The sequence below is a fragment of the Bos mutus genome, chromosome 7 (assembly GCF_027580195.1).
Source record: "Bos mutus isolate GX-2022 chromosome 7, NWIPB_WYAK_1.1, whole genome shotgun sequence".
NCBI classification, from domain to species: Eukaryota; Metazoa; Chordata; class Mammalia; order Artiodactyla; family Bovidae; genus Bos; species Bos mutus.
The window spans coordinates 107,591,530-107,609,013 of NC_091623.1; the positions used below are offsets into that span (position 1 = coordinate 107,591,530).

The 17,484-nt window shown below is 40.6% G+C and overlaps 1 protein-coding gene across 2 annotated transcripts in view; it reads left to right on the forward strand.

The window, feature by feature from the left end:
- SGCD (sarcoglycan delta) overlaps positions 1-17,484 on the forward strand; it is a 1,106,775-nt gene that overhangs the window by 943,111 nt on the left and 146,180 nt on the right. For both annotated transcript variants that reach the window (XM_070374675.1, XM_005891720.2), the window contains one exon: positions 2,719-2,838. In XM_070374675.1, coding sequence (XP_070230776.1) covers positions 2,719-2,838 — 120 coding nt within the window. The remainder of the gene's footprint in view (positions 1-2,718; positions 2,839-17,484) is intronic.

Genomic DNA, 17,484 nt, shown 5'->3' on the forward strand with positions numbered 1-17,484 from the left:
CACACATTAAAGAGCCTCTCCAATGTCCTTCGTTTTGTCAGAGGTCCAGCTGAATTGACATAATGATGGGAAAGAGGGAAGTTCACTCAGAGACGGTCACCCTCATTTATTTCAGTGTATTGAGAGCATTACATTAGAAAAATGGCTGTGGTCATGACTCCAGTGGTGGTGATCATAAAAGCAGTCCCCCTACGTTTCACAGCTCTTTTGTACCTACAGAGTTCTTTGTATAAACACAGTATAAGTCAGTCATTTTAACCTTTCTTTGAAGTAGATAGAAGCGATGGTAGTAGCACAGTTTTGAAGATAAAGAAAATGAGGTTCAGAAAGATCAAATGATTTTCCCAAAGTCATGTTACCAGAAAATGAGAAAGTTGGGACATAATTTCTACCTTTTGATGGTCCTCTGATAGTGTGATAGTCTTGCCAAAGAGTAGAGTGGCAGACACCAGACATCCGGGGGCCGACCCGGCTCTATCAGCCAAGCTTTGGTGTTCTGTGTGAACAGAATTTCACAGGACATCAGCATCGGACAAGGCCACTTGGTGACCGTGAAAGATACAGACAAAACAAAAAGCAAACACAACTGTGATTATGTCTGAACACAGATTAAAAATAGAAACGTTTTTCCAAACCACAAGAATGACCAGACTATGCTCTATCCCCCTCTAATATGAGTGACTGCTGTTTATCTATTACAGTTTTAGCATTGTTCTGGTCCTCTGTCCTCTAGATAAGATTTACTAAAATGCTAATCATAAATTTACTGTCAGTTCCTGACACTATCTAATCCAGAACAAAACCCTACTTCCTAAAGCCCTTCCCTCACATAACCTACCATAAAGGGCCAGATCCTATAAGTTCTTTCTTCTTGATGAGAAACTCCACAGTTCCCCATGGTGTGTGTTCTCTCTTATGGCCACGAGCTAAAAATCCAATTTGTTCAACTCCAAGTGTGTTCCTAGTGATCTTTACATGGAAGGCATTGAAGGCCCTTTCATTACTACTTTTTACTAATAAGTGACACTGTCTTGAAAAAATGACTAGAAAGAAAAATGCTATGCAGTTGGTCCTCCACATCCAGGAGTTCTGCATTCTTGTATTCACCAACTACAACTAGAAATATTTGGGAGAAAAAAATTCCAGAAAGACCCAAAAAGCAAAACTTGAATATGCCCCCATGCTGGCAGCTGTTTACATAGCATTGATATTTTATTTGCAGCTATTTACACAGCATACATTGTATTAGGTATCCTAAATAATTCAATCATTTAAAGCATGCAGGAGAATATGTATAGGTTATATGTAAATATCACACTGTTTTATATGAGGGACTTGAGAGCATCCATGGATTTCGGTATCCAATGGTATCCTGGACCCAGTCCCCACAGATACTAAGGGAAAATTGTATCAGAATCCCCTAGGCAGTTTTGAGGAAAATATAAGCTTTCTGGGCTCTACCCTCAAATTTTTTTCTATATGAATTTCCAGACCAAAAGATAAATTCCTTTTTGATCTCAGGTAGGATCACTGAGGATGATTATACCCCTAGGTTATCCTGATGCATTTCTGCGGTCGAACTTTTTGGAACCTTCTGAACTTCTGGTATTTAGGTAGCTCCATTTCTTTAAGAATTCTAACACACTAACCTGTTCTAATTTTTCTGTAGTACCTAAGGAGAAGGCAATGGCAACCCACTCCAGTACTCTTGCCTGGAAAATCCCATGGATGGAGGAGCCTGGTAGGCTGCAGTCCATGGGGTTGCTAAGAGTTGGACACAACTGAGCGACTTCACTCTCACTTTTCCTTTCATGCATTGGAGAAGGAAATGGCAACCCACTCTAGTGTTCTTGCCTGGAGAATCCCATGGATGGGGAAGCCTGGTGGGCTGCCGTCTATGGGGTCGCACAGAGTCAGACACGACTGAAGCGACTTAGCAGCAGTAGCAGCAGCAGTACCTAAAACTCTCAGTGGTTTTCTGTTTGATTTACTAATACATGTTTTAATGTATATTGGCAGGTAAGTGCTGAGGGATCAGGGACTTTGTCTTCCTTTCACCACTACTATAGCCCCAGCTTCAAGCATAGCATCTGTTGTTATAGATAAGCCCTCTAAAAGTTATTTTTTATTGAGTGAAATTCCAGCATGAAAGATTCAATAGCTTTCAAGACAATTACAATATATTATAGCCTCTTCTGCAAGAAGATGAGTTATATACTTGTTTGGTGTCAAAAACAGCCAGTGGGTCAAGGGTAAAGAATGAGACAGATTTCAGCTGAATTTAAAGATGCCCTTTTATGAAAGCAGAGAACACTCACCACCTCTTGAAGAATTGGCATGTCTTTGGCCAGTTCCAGCAGTTGGGCTGGCCAAAGAAATGCCAGTCCAAGAGGTGGTGAGTGTTCTGTGCTTTCATAAAGACAAGCCAAAATCTACAATATTTGACAGTAATTTGGTGGTTAGCTGAGGGAAATCTCATTCAAGCATTAGTTTGGAGGAAGGAGCTGATGGTTTTTAAAATCAGCCGGAGAGCGTATGATTAAAAGTAATTGACAAGACATGGCTAGAGTCACAAGGCTGGTTGTCACGGCTGACTTCTGAAAACCAATCCACTTACATTAAAGTCCAATACAATCTTGTCAGATGTGTATGTTCTGCGAAAAGCTCTTTGAAATTGAATGTAGTGGGACTAATGTATTCTCTCTCTCCCTCTTCTAGGGCCAAAAGCCGTAGAAGCTTATGGCAAAAAGTTTGAGGTAAAGACGGTTTCTGGAAAATTGCTCTTCTCTGCAGATAACAATGAAGTGGTAGTAGGAGCCGAGAGATTACGAGTTTTAGGTAAGGAAACTTCAGTCATTGAACTGGTTTGATGCTACTGTGTATATTTTAGAGGCACAGTGAAATGGTGTCTAGAAGAGTGATTTAGGCCAGTTACCTATAAAGGTAATTTTACTGTCATAAAAGAGGGAAGAGGAACCTCCCAGCTCTCACCTTAAAAATTTCTCGAATCATGAGTCTTCATGGCATGTCTGCCAACACCAAACTTCCAGTGGGGATGTGTGCTCATATCAAGAAGTGCACTAATCCTCACAGATTGACAGTCCTACAAGAAGCAGTCAAGACTTGTATACATTGTCATCATGATCACCAAACCAGGTTATAAATTAAGAATCATTTCAGAAGCTTCTGAAAAGTTGAGGTTCATGGAGCCAACTGTGACCTACTAAATTAGTAAGTCATGGTGGAAGGACCCAAGAATTTATATGTAAAAACATTTGCAGGAGTTTCTTTTTGGGTTCCACTGTTGAAATCATTGAATTTGACTGTGCACTGAAATAGTCTAGCAGGGTGTGTTAAGTGTTCCAGTCCTAAAGCTAACCTGGCTCTTCATTCCTGCCCTGTCACCTACTAACTGTGTGACTTTAGACAAATTAACAACATCACTGAGCCAGTTTCTTTTTCTTCTCAATCGAGCTAAGAACATCTGCCTTCTCAAGTTCTCCCTAGGGTTCAATTGGATCATGTTTGATCATGTTATACACACTTATCACAGTGCCAAACACAAAATGGTGTTCATCCAGTGGTAGCTGTAGGTACTGGTGTTAATACACATGCTGCTATTAATACTAATCCTGCTTTTCCTTCTCTTGCTCCCTAAGAGTTACTGAAACATACCAGTTAAAAGTTCAGACTCTGGAATTAACCCATCATTTTAATCCTATCTCTATCCTTTACTAGCTGTGTGAACCTAAAGCAAGGTATCTAACTTCTCTGTGCCTGTTTTGCTCACCTATAAAGTGGGGGTAATAGAAGTATCTACCTTCTGAGATTGGAAGGATCGAGTGAAATAATCTATGTAAATTTGTTGGTAAGGTGGCTAAAAAAATAGTAAGTGATCACTAAGTACTAGCTGTTATTATCTTAAATTATTATGTTATTTTTACTTGAGCTTGTTGTTTGTTGTCAACAACAAACAACAAGCTCAAGTAAAAAAATAACATAATAATTTAAGTTATTGAAATAATTTAAGTTATTGAAAGAAGTTGCATCTTTCTTCTCCATTAGCTCTGTGTTCTCCTCGTCATCACCCCCACCCTCAGCCCATCAGTTTGGTCTGTCTGTCTATCTCTCTGGTATAATATACATTCACAGCTAACTTTCTTGCTGGATGACTCTTAAGTTTCCATCCCCAGACCCAGCATCTTCCCTGAGTTCTAGGTCTTTTTCAACTAGATATTCTACCAAGCTCTCAAACTGTGTACATCTTGAGTGCCTAGTATAATAACACACATACACGAGCACACAAAAACATACACCCCCTCACACCTCTATTCTCCCACTTGTATTTACCCCCTTACTTCCCCATCACTTTAACTGATCCCATTTTGCTTCCCACTGCCAGTTTCAAAACTTTAGCATCGTTCCAACCAGCCTCAGGCTCAGCAGAGTCAGAAGGTGGCCATGGCCATCCTGACAGAGCTCAGTGGCATGGGAGGGCCAGGTACAGAGGCAGTGAGCCAGGGGTGGTCTAATCACTTATCAGGTGCTCACTGGGATGTAATCTGGAACAACTGCTTTCATCTTTCAGGGCTTTGCTTCTCTCCTGTCCGTAAAATGAGAGTTGTCTAGAGCAGAAGTTTCAAGCAGGTTTTTTTTTAATTTAGCAACAGAGACTTTTAAAAATAAAATTTCATACCAAACCCCAATCAATAAAATATGTAAAAGAAGAGCACTGCTCTGGGCTGTGGATGGGGCTTTTAAGGTTTAAAGGTTAAGTTGTATAGCTTCATCGTTCCCCACCCCCTTGCTGTTGGGAGGCCTCTTAGAACTTATTTATAAAGCCCTTTAAGTAGATAGCCTTTAAAAAAGAGTAAAGTCTACTGACCACTTGCTATGATCCAAGTACCACACTTTGTGTGCATGATTGCCTTCAGACCTCACCAGCACCTTTTGGGGCAGGCACCCTTCTTATCACCCTCATTTTACAGAGGATGGAGCTGAACTGTTGGAAGGGGTGAGCCATAGGATTCACATACAGGTATTTGAATGCAGACTGCTTCTCATTAAAGCAGTATATTTGCTGCCTTGTCAAACTGGTCCCATGTTTAGATGAGTGAACTAAGGTGAAGAAACTTACCAAGATCAGTACCAGTAAGTGGTGTGACTGTTGTTCAAACTCTTGCCTATGAACACTATCCTCAGTGCACATGACTACACATAAATATAGCTCTAGGATCTTTGCCAACTCTTAAATGACAATTTTTCCATTATTCATAAAAATAGCACTTTCTATGTTAGTTCGAAGTTCTTGTGGGGGAAAAAAAAACAACACAGAAACTTTAGGTTATTTTTTTATTCAAGAGTATTTTGCTATTTCAGCTCTAAAGTATTTACCCAGGAAAAAAAGTGCTGGCATCTGATGCCACAGTCATTTCATAAAAATGGTGTTTGGCACTTCGTGTTAGTCTCTGAACCTTCATGAGTCACCCCGTTGCTTTAAAATCTGACTTTGCAAAGATACTTTAGACGTCCAAACACTGTGGTTTCATCTTTGTGTATGAAATTCTCTGATGGTATTATTTAAGAACTCCTTTCCTCCATCGTGACATAAGGGTTGGAAGATGATTATAGTATTTGATTGCTTGAAGGCAGGTGGATAATTTTGCTGCTGTTGTTTCTTATGCTGGTGATATTTCACTTGCACAATGATTTAGGATAAATCTCTCTCCATCATCAGAAGCATTTGTTTGTGTGTGTGTGTGTGTAAACATCTCAAAAGGAAGCATCATAATAAATACCACTGCTGCTACCAGTGCTAAAAAGATGAGGAAATGACCACCCCACAAGTCTCACATCCTACTCAGTGAAATGAGCCTAGTGTGTTGCAGAAATGAGCTTCCTGTCATCTGGGATTCAACCATATGGTGTGGAACGAGAAGTTTAGGCAATTTCATTTTCAGCTTAATGAGAAGTTTGTCTTTTTGAGTCATCAGACTGCACAAGCTCTTGGGAGATTGGAGTCTGGATGCATATTTCATAGTAGAATCTAACATACCTGGGTTGTGAATCTTCACTGATATTCAGGATCTGAGTGACCCTATCCAGGTTTATTTTTCTCTTTAAGCTTTAGTTTCTACATGTGTAAAGCAAAGAGAGAGGAACACAATAAAAAATGGAAGTAAGAATGAATGAATATAGTAAGAAACTTATGTAAATAAATCAGTTATTTTAGTTGAATAGTTGAGTAAGAATAAGCAGTAGAAGATAATAATAATACTAAGAAAATAATGTCCCTTAGATACAGAAGCTTAACCAGGGGCTCAGGACAATTTCTTATGTTCTTCCATGGATAACCACACCCACCTATTCAGTTTTCAGGACAATGGGCACACCTTGGGCACTCTCCAAAGACCCTGAATAGTCTGGCTAAAAGACTAGTAACCATATCTCATATAGAACAGTCAGCTATCTAGAGTCTTTTGCCCTGAAAAAGATGTGGAGGCATTGTGGAGGCAGACAATAGTTGCTGATCTTTCATAATGTGCATCTTTCCTGGGTAAAGAAATCAGGCAAGAGCTGTTTTGTTGAGTAGCTGAAAGAACAGGTTTAATTCTGATTTCTGTCATTTGTTGGCCAGTGCCTTGAGATACATTACTTTACCTTTGTAGGCTTCCTTCTTCTCTGTTACATGGTGTCATTTGAGTCCTGAGTCCTGACTCTCACAGGAGTTGTGAGAACTAGATGGTACAGTATACGTACTGAGGATCAGCACAGTATTTGGTCCTCAGTATGCTGACTGTTGTAGTGTTGGTGATGGATTTTATTGGTCCACTTGTGCATCAGGGAACCCAACAAGTCCTAAACTTTTACATAGCTCTTTTAGGTTCTCAGAAAAAGGTACTCAGAAATTGGCTTAAGACTTGTAGGAGTGCTCAGGTATCAGTTAAGTTCAGACTGGTAGATTTTCTGGACCCAGCTAAGGTCAGAAAAGAAAACACCTTTTCAACATAGGAACTACTTACGAGAGGAATTGAAGGCCTGAGTTGATTTCCCAAAATTGTAGGGTCTTCCCTTTCATTCGAAGACAGTGATTCTCAGAGCATGGCCCTAGAGTTAGGAGCATCGACTCTGATCTACTTACTTGTTTAACATAAAATTATCAAGCTCTACCCTAGACCTATTGAATCAGAAACTCAAGTGTAGGGCAAGTCCTAGGTGATTCTGATACAGGCTGAAGAACCACTGACCTAAGATAATCACAACTAAATAATTTTGCCACCAGTTGGCTAGTAGCTCTCCATCGAGTTCACACTCAGCTTTTTCCACTTTGCTCCAGAGAAGCCCCAAAATAAATATAACTAACACAGATTGAGGGCTTATTCTGTGCAAGATGCCAATCACTTGCACTGAGTGCAAGCATTTGATCCACATCACAACCTTAGAGAAACCTGGCTCATCAACTTGATTTATAGAGGGATAAACTGTAGCCCAGAGTGATGTGAAGCACACCCAAAGTTGCACAAAGAGAAACTTGCAGAGGCAGGATCTGAATGCAGGCAGTCTTACCCACAGTGCTCGAGGACCTCTGTCACATGCATCTGTCACGTGCGTGCATGCTAAGTTGCTTCAGTCATGTCCGAGTCTTTGTGAACCCATGGACTGTAGCCTGCCAGGCTCCTCTGTTCATGGGATTCTCCAGGCAAGAATACTGGAGTGGATTGCCATGCCCTCCTCCAGGGGATCTTCCTGACCCAGGGACTGAACCCTTGTCTCAAGCATCCTCTGCATTGGCAGATGGGTTCTTTACCACTAGCGCCACCAGGGAAACCCCGACCTCCATCACAGAAGCCTCTGCTTCCCTAAATTCCATGACATGGAGCATCGCATCGAGGGGGAAGGAACACTGGGGAACAGTTCTCCAGCTCTTTCCTTCCTTTCTGGCTTCAAGAGACACCGCTTTTCCCACAGTTCTCCCACATCTGTAACTGCTCCTCTGCTTCCTATACTAACTCTTCTTTCACCTACTCAGTGACGTGGATTCACTCCTGGCATCACATGCAGACTTCCCTCTGGGTCAGTTCTTAGTTTTCTCTTTTCACATTTCTATGGAAAATCCTATACTTGCATACAGTTTCAGTAATTGCCCTTTTCAGGTGACCCTTAAATCTGTATTTCCCTTGAACTGTCTTCTCATTTCTAGTTCCAGATTTTAAGAGTCTGGACTTTTATGCACGAAAGTACCCCATCACTTTCACTTCATCACTTGCAGCCGAGCTTACCCGTTGCGCCATCATGCTCGGCACCTCTCTAGCGCCTGCCTTCCTGATTCTCCACGTGGACCTCTATCCCCCTAGGCTTCAAATCTTACTTGCCTTCAGGTACCAGATCCTGTCTTTCTTCACATGGGCTTCAATGCCTTTGTCAACCTTAGATCTTCCATATTACAAAGGTGTCTGTTTAGATCTTACACAAGAGAATTTAAGTTTACAGCCAAGTCTGCTCATTTAATTATCAAACAGGTGTCAAATTAGCATGGACAATGAGGCATGGTACAGTTTAACTTTAATTATAGAACAAAGATATGAAATACTTATAGGAATTCAATCATTGAATATTGAATATTGAATACAATACAGTTAGGAATGGTCTTTAAAAAGCATCACATGTAGACATCATAAAAGCCAGCACATCTTAGAGGCATCTTCATGGAGACACCAGAGAAAACATAATTTTGATCTTCATTAATGACCAATTTCATTGAACAATGAATTGGACATTATAGCCTTTATAAACAAAGCACAATTATAAACTGTTATTCTAATTGTTAATTAGCTCTATTTATACTCTAGATTAGTTTTTTAAATATGTCCTCTAGATGCCACTTGATGCTAATTATCTGAGTTACAGTATTATCAATTGAAAAACATTTTTAATTAAATCTAAAGCCATTAAATTAGCATAAGATTTATATAAATTTAAATGTGGTCTGATGCTTTTTTTTTTTCTTTTTTAAGACAACATCAGATGATGCATTTAGCCATTTGAATTAGTTTTTGATGAGATTCTGTACTGCAGCCTGGCAATTGACAATTATGATGAAAAGAGGAGGGTGTTCTTAGTAGTATTTATTCATTAAATATATGTGTTTGTATCATATATATGTGTGTGTGTATGTGTGTATTTATATATGAGATATCTCCACATCACTGTTATGGTAGTCATGGAGATACAGAGATGAATGTCACTGTTCCTGCTCATTCAGGGAACTGTCTTATCAGAACGATGAAGCACACATGCAAATATCTGAGAGCCCAAGCAGAAAACAAGTTTCTAAGAAGGACAGAAGCAAAGTGACTCTAGAATTATAGCATCTAGATGGAAAAGGGTGGTATCCCAGAGAGAATTTAGAGAGCTTCTTAAATGAAGAGTGTGTTTGAACTAGGTCTTGAGTATGTACTGAGGTGGGGGGAATGCATACGGAGATTGCTTTCTTTGCAAATGGAATAGCATATATTTACAAATGCCAGGACTCATTTGGTTGTAAATTCTAGGACTCTAACTCAAAGCCAGCGGTGGGGAGATTATTGCCTTGTGTGATAGAAAAGTTCAGTGGTAGCCGGCTTCAGGCTAGATTCATTAGCTCAAATAATGCAACCAAGCTTCAGTCTCCCTTTTTCTCTTACCGTCTCTCAGCTCTGTTTTCCAATCTTGTATTGTGTCTACCTCTGCTGGTAGGCAGGAGGAGTGCTTACCTACCTAGCATAAATCCAACCAAGTCCTCGTTTTTATGCTGACTGGACTGACTGGGACCGTATGCCCATCCTTGAGCGTGCCGTCTTGACTTCGGTGATAAAATCTGCTGTATAGCACAGCCTGGCTCGTATCCCACTGTTGGAGCTTGATTGGAAATGCCTGAGAGTGAGACAGAGCATGGTCCATTCTCAAAAGGAAAATTGAGGTGCTGTTACCAGGAGGAGGACCAGGTGCTAGGCAAAGAAAAATAGCAAATATTCCTTATATTTTTATTATAATAATCAAAGACATGATCATGGAAAATCACGACTGTTGTGCATGCAGTAGTGGAACCCAGGCATTATGAATGGTGTCAGTGGAAGATGCTCTGTGAGTTCTCTCCCCCTTGATTGCTCAGGCCCAGATACCCTGGCTTCCTTACTTTATCACCAAGCATGTTTTCACCACCCAGCATCTGTACTCTCTTCCCTCTGAATGGAATTCTCTTTTCTAGTCTATGTATAAAGGAGTTCCTTCTTTGTGTCTTAAATAACATCTCATCAAAGAGGTCTCCTTTGACTGCCTTAAAAACATAGCATGTTCCTGCTATTGAAGTCTATACCAGGAGTTGATAGAATATGGCCTATAGGTCAAATCAGGCCACAACCACTGCTTGGTTTTGTAAATAATGTTGTACTGGAACATAGCCAGGTTTTGTATTGTCTGTGATTGCTTTCACCCTCCAACAGCAGAGTTGAGTAGTTGAGACAGATCTTACTCCCCACTATTTTGCACTTTACAGGAAGTGTTTTTTGATTCTGGTCTGTACATTTACCTGCTTTATTCCTCTTCATAGTAAGTATCACAACATGGCATAGTGTGTTTTGTGTGTGTGTGTGTGTGTGTGTGTGTGTTTATTTTTTCATCCTGTCTAGCTGGACACCAGCTAGACACCAGGAACTTTTGTTTTTCAGAGTCTACAATAGTGTCTGTGCTTAATAAGTGCTCAGTAATATTTGTTACATGAAAGGACTGTAATTTTTGAACCTTGGAATGTTAGATAACCAATCTGGATAGTACAGAGAAACAGAGGCAGTGAGAACTTACATCTAAATTAAGAGATTATTATAATACCTTTGTTGATGATTCATAAAGTCCCAACCAGGAGAGAAAGAGAGAACAAATGAGAAGGATCATCTTTAAGCAGAATGAATCTGGCAATGAACTAGATGTGGAAAGTCAAAAGGGAGGGAAGTTGAGATGTTCCTAGTGTTGTACACCATGCCAACCTGACAGTTGTGGCATTGTTAAGAGAAATGTACAGGAGCAGCAATTTAGGATAGATGATGAATAGTCAAAGCTATGGTTTTTCCAGTAATCATGTATGGATGTGAGAGTTGGACTATAAAGAAAGCTGAGTGCTGAAGAACTGATGCTTTTGAACTGTGGTGTTGGAGAAGACTCTTGAGAGTCCCTTGGACTGCAAGAAGATCCAACCAGTCCATCCTGAAGGAAATCAGTCCTGAATATTCATTGGAAGGACTGATGCTTAAGCTGGAGTTCCAATAATTTGGCCACCTGATGCAAAGAGCTGACTCATTTGAAAAGACCCTGATACTAGGAAAGATTGAAGGCAGGAGGAAAAGGGGATGACAGAGGATGAGATGGTTGGATGGCATCACCAACTCAGTGGACATGAGTTTGAGTAAACTCCAGGAGTTGGTGATGGACAGGGAGGCCTGGTGTGCTGCAGTCCATGGGGTTGCAAAGAGTTGGACATGACTGAGCAACTGAACTGAACTGAACTGAACATGCACTGGCTCTTGTTGCTCAAGCACCTCTTGAAGGGAGAGGCCAAGTGTCTGGTGGGGAATGCCAGCCAAAACAAAATCCACAAGAGATGCTTTTCTGAAGAGTTTAGCAGAAGAGTAAGAGAATCATTTGTACAGATTAAACAGGTGGACTCCAGAGAAGAGATGGTCAAAGAGGGCATCTGGGAGCAACAAATGCTCCCAGAAAGAGAGAATAAATTAGAGAAGCTTATCAAATAGACCAAAACAAACCCCCTCTCTTTCTCTGATGGAAGCTTAAGACTGGAGACATGACTGCCTTTCTGGAGGCACCTTCAGAATTTGAGAGCCTCCTCCTGTACTCTAACGCTTTTCTTAGTCCACTCTGCTTTTTTTCCTTGAAAAGGAACTTGAAGGCTTTAGAATGTGGCATAACTGGGTTCTGCCATAGCTACCAGCTACCTGAAGTTGGCTGTGTTACTCAAATCATTTAGGCTGTGTTTGTGGGTGCTAAATAAACAGCCTCTCCCCTTTTCCTTTTCCTTTGTCTCTATCTTTTTTCTTCTTTCTCTTCTTTTATGAAGTATCCCATCAGTGAGTAGAAGGAAACCTGAGAAAGTTTGCAGGATTATATATGAAAAAGTGGACACACTTTCTCTTCCGTGGTGGTAAAAACTAAACAGTTCACTGATCCTTGGGAGAGGAGGTTTACCAACCTAATAGTAACATTCGAGTCTGCTCTGTGTTACCCTCAGCAGAGACCATCTGCTGGAGATTCACCTCTTTACAGAGAACTGCCAGTTGTAGAATTCTGGCACCGCATTCCAAGGCTGGTTTATTATTTAGAGGCATACAGAAATAATATATTAGATCATAAAGATACATTCTCCCATAAATAATGTAGTGAGAAAGTCACATATAAAAGAGTCTCAGATGAACAGCCCCAACCTTAAGAATCCAGAGATACTTAATGAGGAAAGGCACAATTTTACAATAGAGAAATAATAATGAGCTTTCAGAGGTTTCATTGGAAAGGCTCCTGGGAGAACAATTCTTATAATTCTCCAAAAAATAAAAAAAAGCAAGTCTCAAAGCCTGGGTGATTCCACTGCCTGGTTTCATATGTTCATCCACCCATGCACACAGGCATCTTAAACTGGGATGGGTCAGCTTTCCCCCCACACTTAGGGGTTGATAACTGATGCAGGAGGAAAACCTATTTGCATAGCCCCACATGCTTTTCCCCTGGGCAGGAGGGAGATGTGATTTCATATCAGCAGGGTGGATTAGTCATTCTGTGTAAACATCCTGAACTGGCCCAAAGACATTGCCTTAGCCAACCCCCACACATGCTGAGCCATGTCTTCCTCGTCTCTATGTAGGAATGGAGGGAGGAGGGAATAAAGGCAGTTGGGGACATTTGTCAGCTTTCTAGTTTGCTTAAAGAGTTGATGAGGTTCAGTCTTTGGCTGCTTGTAAGAGAACCAATTCCAGCACTTACTGAGAGAGGGCTATGTGTGTTTTTTTCTTTGTGGAACCGAGACAAATTTAATTTCTCTATCAAGCTACAGCTAATGTGCTTTCAGACATCTGTCGGTTTGTTTTCATCTTCAAAGTTATCTTCTTGCCAGTTAATGCCCAAAAGAGAGTGTTTTCAGACAAGGAGACAAACTATTCAAGAGCTTCTACCAGGCCATCTTCAATGACAAGGGTTTTACCAAAGAGTTTAGCTAATGAGTCTCCATTCTCATGAGTTCTATTGATTGTTGGAGAATATTCTTATGCCACCAGAAGTCACCTGAGTTGAATTCTTTTTTTCCTTTCTTCCCAGCAGAGGCCAAGGGAAATGTTTGTATTCTGCAGTGACAGTAGGAATTTAATGAAATGACAATGTGAATAAGAAACTCTCAGTGTGCAGAATAGGAAGGAAATTAACTTTATTCTCCTTTATTGGAGGGACTTGAGTTTAATTCTACTTATTTGAGTGGGAAAAAAGGGACGCTAAAAATACATTTTATGCTTTTCCTCCCACCTTGCTCTAAGCTTTTGCCATGAACTACTTTTTGAATCTTAACTCCTTGGACACCCTGTCTTCCCCAGGAAGAGCAGGTAAGGCGGTGTGTGTGAACCTGAACAAAAGAAATGAGGAGAGATAGAAAAGAAAATATCCAGTACCCTTCAGGACACAGACTGGAAAAGCAAATGCCGAAGTTTCTGCTTTTAGGGCAGTAGTATTGGAAAGCAGGATGGTTATCTGAATGTGGGCTTTGGAGACAGACTGCCTGGACTCCAGTCCTGGCTCTCCCAGTACAACCTTGGGTAAGCTCCTCAATCTTTGAAAACCTCCCATTCTCATCTTATAATGAGGGTGATAAGAGTACCTACATGATACATGGGAAGTCCTTGGCACAGTGCTAAGCACAGCATAAAGTGCCCCATGTATTGATGCTGGTTCCTCCTACAAATTCCTACAAAGCAGCATTTGTGCAACTGACACCAATCGAAGTCCATTCAGGGATGAGGAACGCAGCGTGAAGGTCCCTCGATCAGTCAGTTATAGTCTGGCAGGGGTAGCAAAGCAGCACACACCCAGTGAAATATTAAATAGCAGTGAAACAAATTTCTTTTCTAAGTTAAAAAGGAAGGCAGCCCTTGGTTCCAGTTCGTTCTGGAGTCAGGGGTTAGGAGATAAAGCCTGTGAAGGTGACCTGCCGAACTTCCTAGAGAAGAGGTTGTGATGGCTGGCGCAAAGGCAGACTTTGCAGATGTGGGTGAGTGAGCAACCACTGCCTAAACGGCAGGCTCAGCAGAAGCAGAAGCCCAGCTCTGGTAGAGGGTGTGGGATGAGCTACCATTGTTTCCCCACCCCCAGCAAATAAGCATATTTGAAGTTATCTTTGGGAAAGAGCTTGTCATTATCAGCATAGTGTAAATAGGAATTGCTTATTTCTCCAAAATCCTGAATTAAGATGATGTCTCGGGGCTCTGCTAGAGCTTCCCAGGGATTTTCTCCTTTTGGCAGTGTCCTGGGCAGGATGTGGCTGCAATGTTCACAGAAATATTTGAGAGGATTTTCATGCTGTAAGCCAAAGAGAAAAGTCAAGTAGAGTTGGACACTTAGAAGTTATTTATGATATAGAAAATTTCACGGGTCGCAAAAGAAAGTGACTTCAATAGGAAGGTTCTTGGCGTTATTCAAACCATAGTGTAAGCAGTTCTCTCTGCAAAAATTACAAAACTACAAAAAAGAAATTCAATCGTATTCAGCCAGTATTAGTTGAATGCTGACTCTGATCAACTGCTGTGCTGACCACAAAGACACCCATGCCCCCTGCCTTTCTACAATGCACAGCCAAGCAAGAAAGACAGATGTTTTAAACATCTACATGAGAAGAAGGATGTATCATCATGGGAGTAGTATATGATGGATAGAAACATAAAATTAGGAGGTTTTAACCTAATTTTGCAAGTAAGGGAAGTCTTCCTGAAGGAAATGGTGATTAAGTTGAGACTGGCAGGACAAATAGGAGTTAATCAAGAAAAATGGACTTGGAGGAGCTAAGTGTGGACTGGCATCTACTCAATCCTGAGGAAGCATGACCTTTCAGGAAAAGTTTCAGGAGTCTAACCCAGCCAGAGGTTAGAGGTCAAGGAGCAGGGTGCCCAGACATGACAAAAGACAAGCTATAAATGTAATGATTAGCATTTATTAAATGCTAATTCTGTGCCAAGTACTCTTCAAATCTCTTCATGTGTTAATTCTTCCAAAGGCCTTCTGTGATAGGTTTTTTAATACTTATTTTACATATGAACAAACTGACAAATAGAAAGGTCGTTTCCCCACTGTTACACCACAGGTTAAATGGCAGATGTGAGATACAAACACAGGTAATCAGACTCTAGGGCGCATGTTTATTCTTTTATAATACCTTTGTTGAGATATAATTTACATTGTCTTACAGTTAACCCATTTAAAGTGTGTAGTTCATTATTTCAGTATGAAGAGCCTATACTTTTAACATATGCCACTTATATATAGCTACAAATATACATGTCTATATTATTTATGTTTCATTTGTATTCATGGTATATATATTTGTTATGTATGTCATATATGTGTGTGCATATAAGGAGATGTACATGTGTATAAACCTATCGTAAAACCATAGTATTATAGTGGACACTGTGTGTTGTATTAAGGTATGGACTTAATAGTGGAGAGACACTGAAGAACTTCAAACTGGGGAGTGACAAGATCTGATTTGTGATTTACAGGGTGCTGTGAGAATAATCAGCAGTAGGGGGCGGGTTGGACAGATCCAGTAATCAGAGGACCAGATGTACCTATGAGGTCTATGCTTCGTGGTTTAATTCAAAGACATTCCAAAAAGAAAGTCATGATCTTGTTCTACAAGACTTGCGCTCACAGCTCCCATTGCTCTTTTTTCACTCTCAGCCCAAAGGAAACAGGCTTTCCATATGAGAAAGCGCAGGATTATGTCAGTCAGGAAAAGCACAAGCATGGCCAAAATGAGGTCTGGACATAGTGCATTTCTTCCTGCTGAATTGCTTGATGGGAACCTATCAGAGGTCAGAGCACATTTCAGATACTTGTATCCTGGGCTTGTGGAAGAGATGGCACTTAAGCTAACAAAGGAGAGGGCTGATATGAAATCAATATGCAAGGTGCCTATGAGCTATGGAGGAAGGCAATGTGCTTTTCTCCTTTGGCTGTTAAATATGTCTCAGCTGCCAAGGAAAATGAGTTTTCCCCTCGACTTCCTATCTGTCGCACTGATTGGTTATTGGGGAGTGTTCAGGCTCTAGTGCTTCAACTGTATGTTTAATGAGAGCATCCTTGCATGAACAAGCTCCCCTGGCCTAATTCTTCCTCCCAGGACTCTGAAAATATGTGTCTCCTTAGCAAACTCTGATCAAACGATTTCTAGTGGAGCAATGTAAAGTGCCAGGGAATTGTTTGTATAATGCATGGTCTCTGCTGCCTTTGAGAACTTAGGCTACAGTATGAGATGTGAGAAATGCACCAGAAAAACATATACCCCAAAAGTACCCAGAGAACTGGGGTCAAGTGTGAGAAGTCAGTTTCAGGGAATGTCTATGCTACCACAAATCACAGATGGGCTAATGCACAAGAATTCATGGAATCCTAGAACTGAATGTAAAGTCACCCTTTGCATAGTAGTGTTGAGTTAGATCTGAATATTTGTCGTCATCTTATTTGATTCTCAGAACTATGCTAAAACGTACTCAAGATAGGGAGAAAAGAGAAAGGAACTTTCCAAATCTCCATCTTAGAGATTAAGAGACTGAAGCCCTTGGAGGTAAAAAGAGATTGCCCGAGGTTTCTCAGCTAATGTGTGTTTCTGCCCAGATACCATACCTTGACTTGGGCAAAGTATGTCACCCATGCCTCACAGTAACTGTGATCAGACCCTGCTCTGAGTATGATCTTCCCCCAGGCACCCTTGGGGATGATGCAGAAAGTACTGAGACATGGGCTATGATCTCTGAACACTTGCCTGATATTTATGTTGAATGGTCATTTGAAAGCAAGCATCTCCCTTTTTCTGCCGTGGAACCTTTTGTCAGGCTGCTGAAGATCACTTCTCAGAATTGTATCGTTATCCCATTATACAAAATTACCAAACAAAACCAATGTTAGACAGTCATCAATATATAAAAAACAATTTTGTGATGTAGTAACATGTTTTTTTTTTGTTACAAACACCTTAAAAGACGTTGTTATAGGCCTCATGATTATCCTCATTTCAAAGTAGTGATGAGCATGAATGGTATTTGAGAGGTACACAATTTTATTCTGACATGAAATAATCTGTAATTTCTATTGATGACACAGCCCCATGGAGATAATTACTGCAGATCATTTTCTACATTCTAATCAAAGGACATCCTAGATTTAATTTAAGGGTTAAGGAAAATA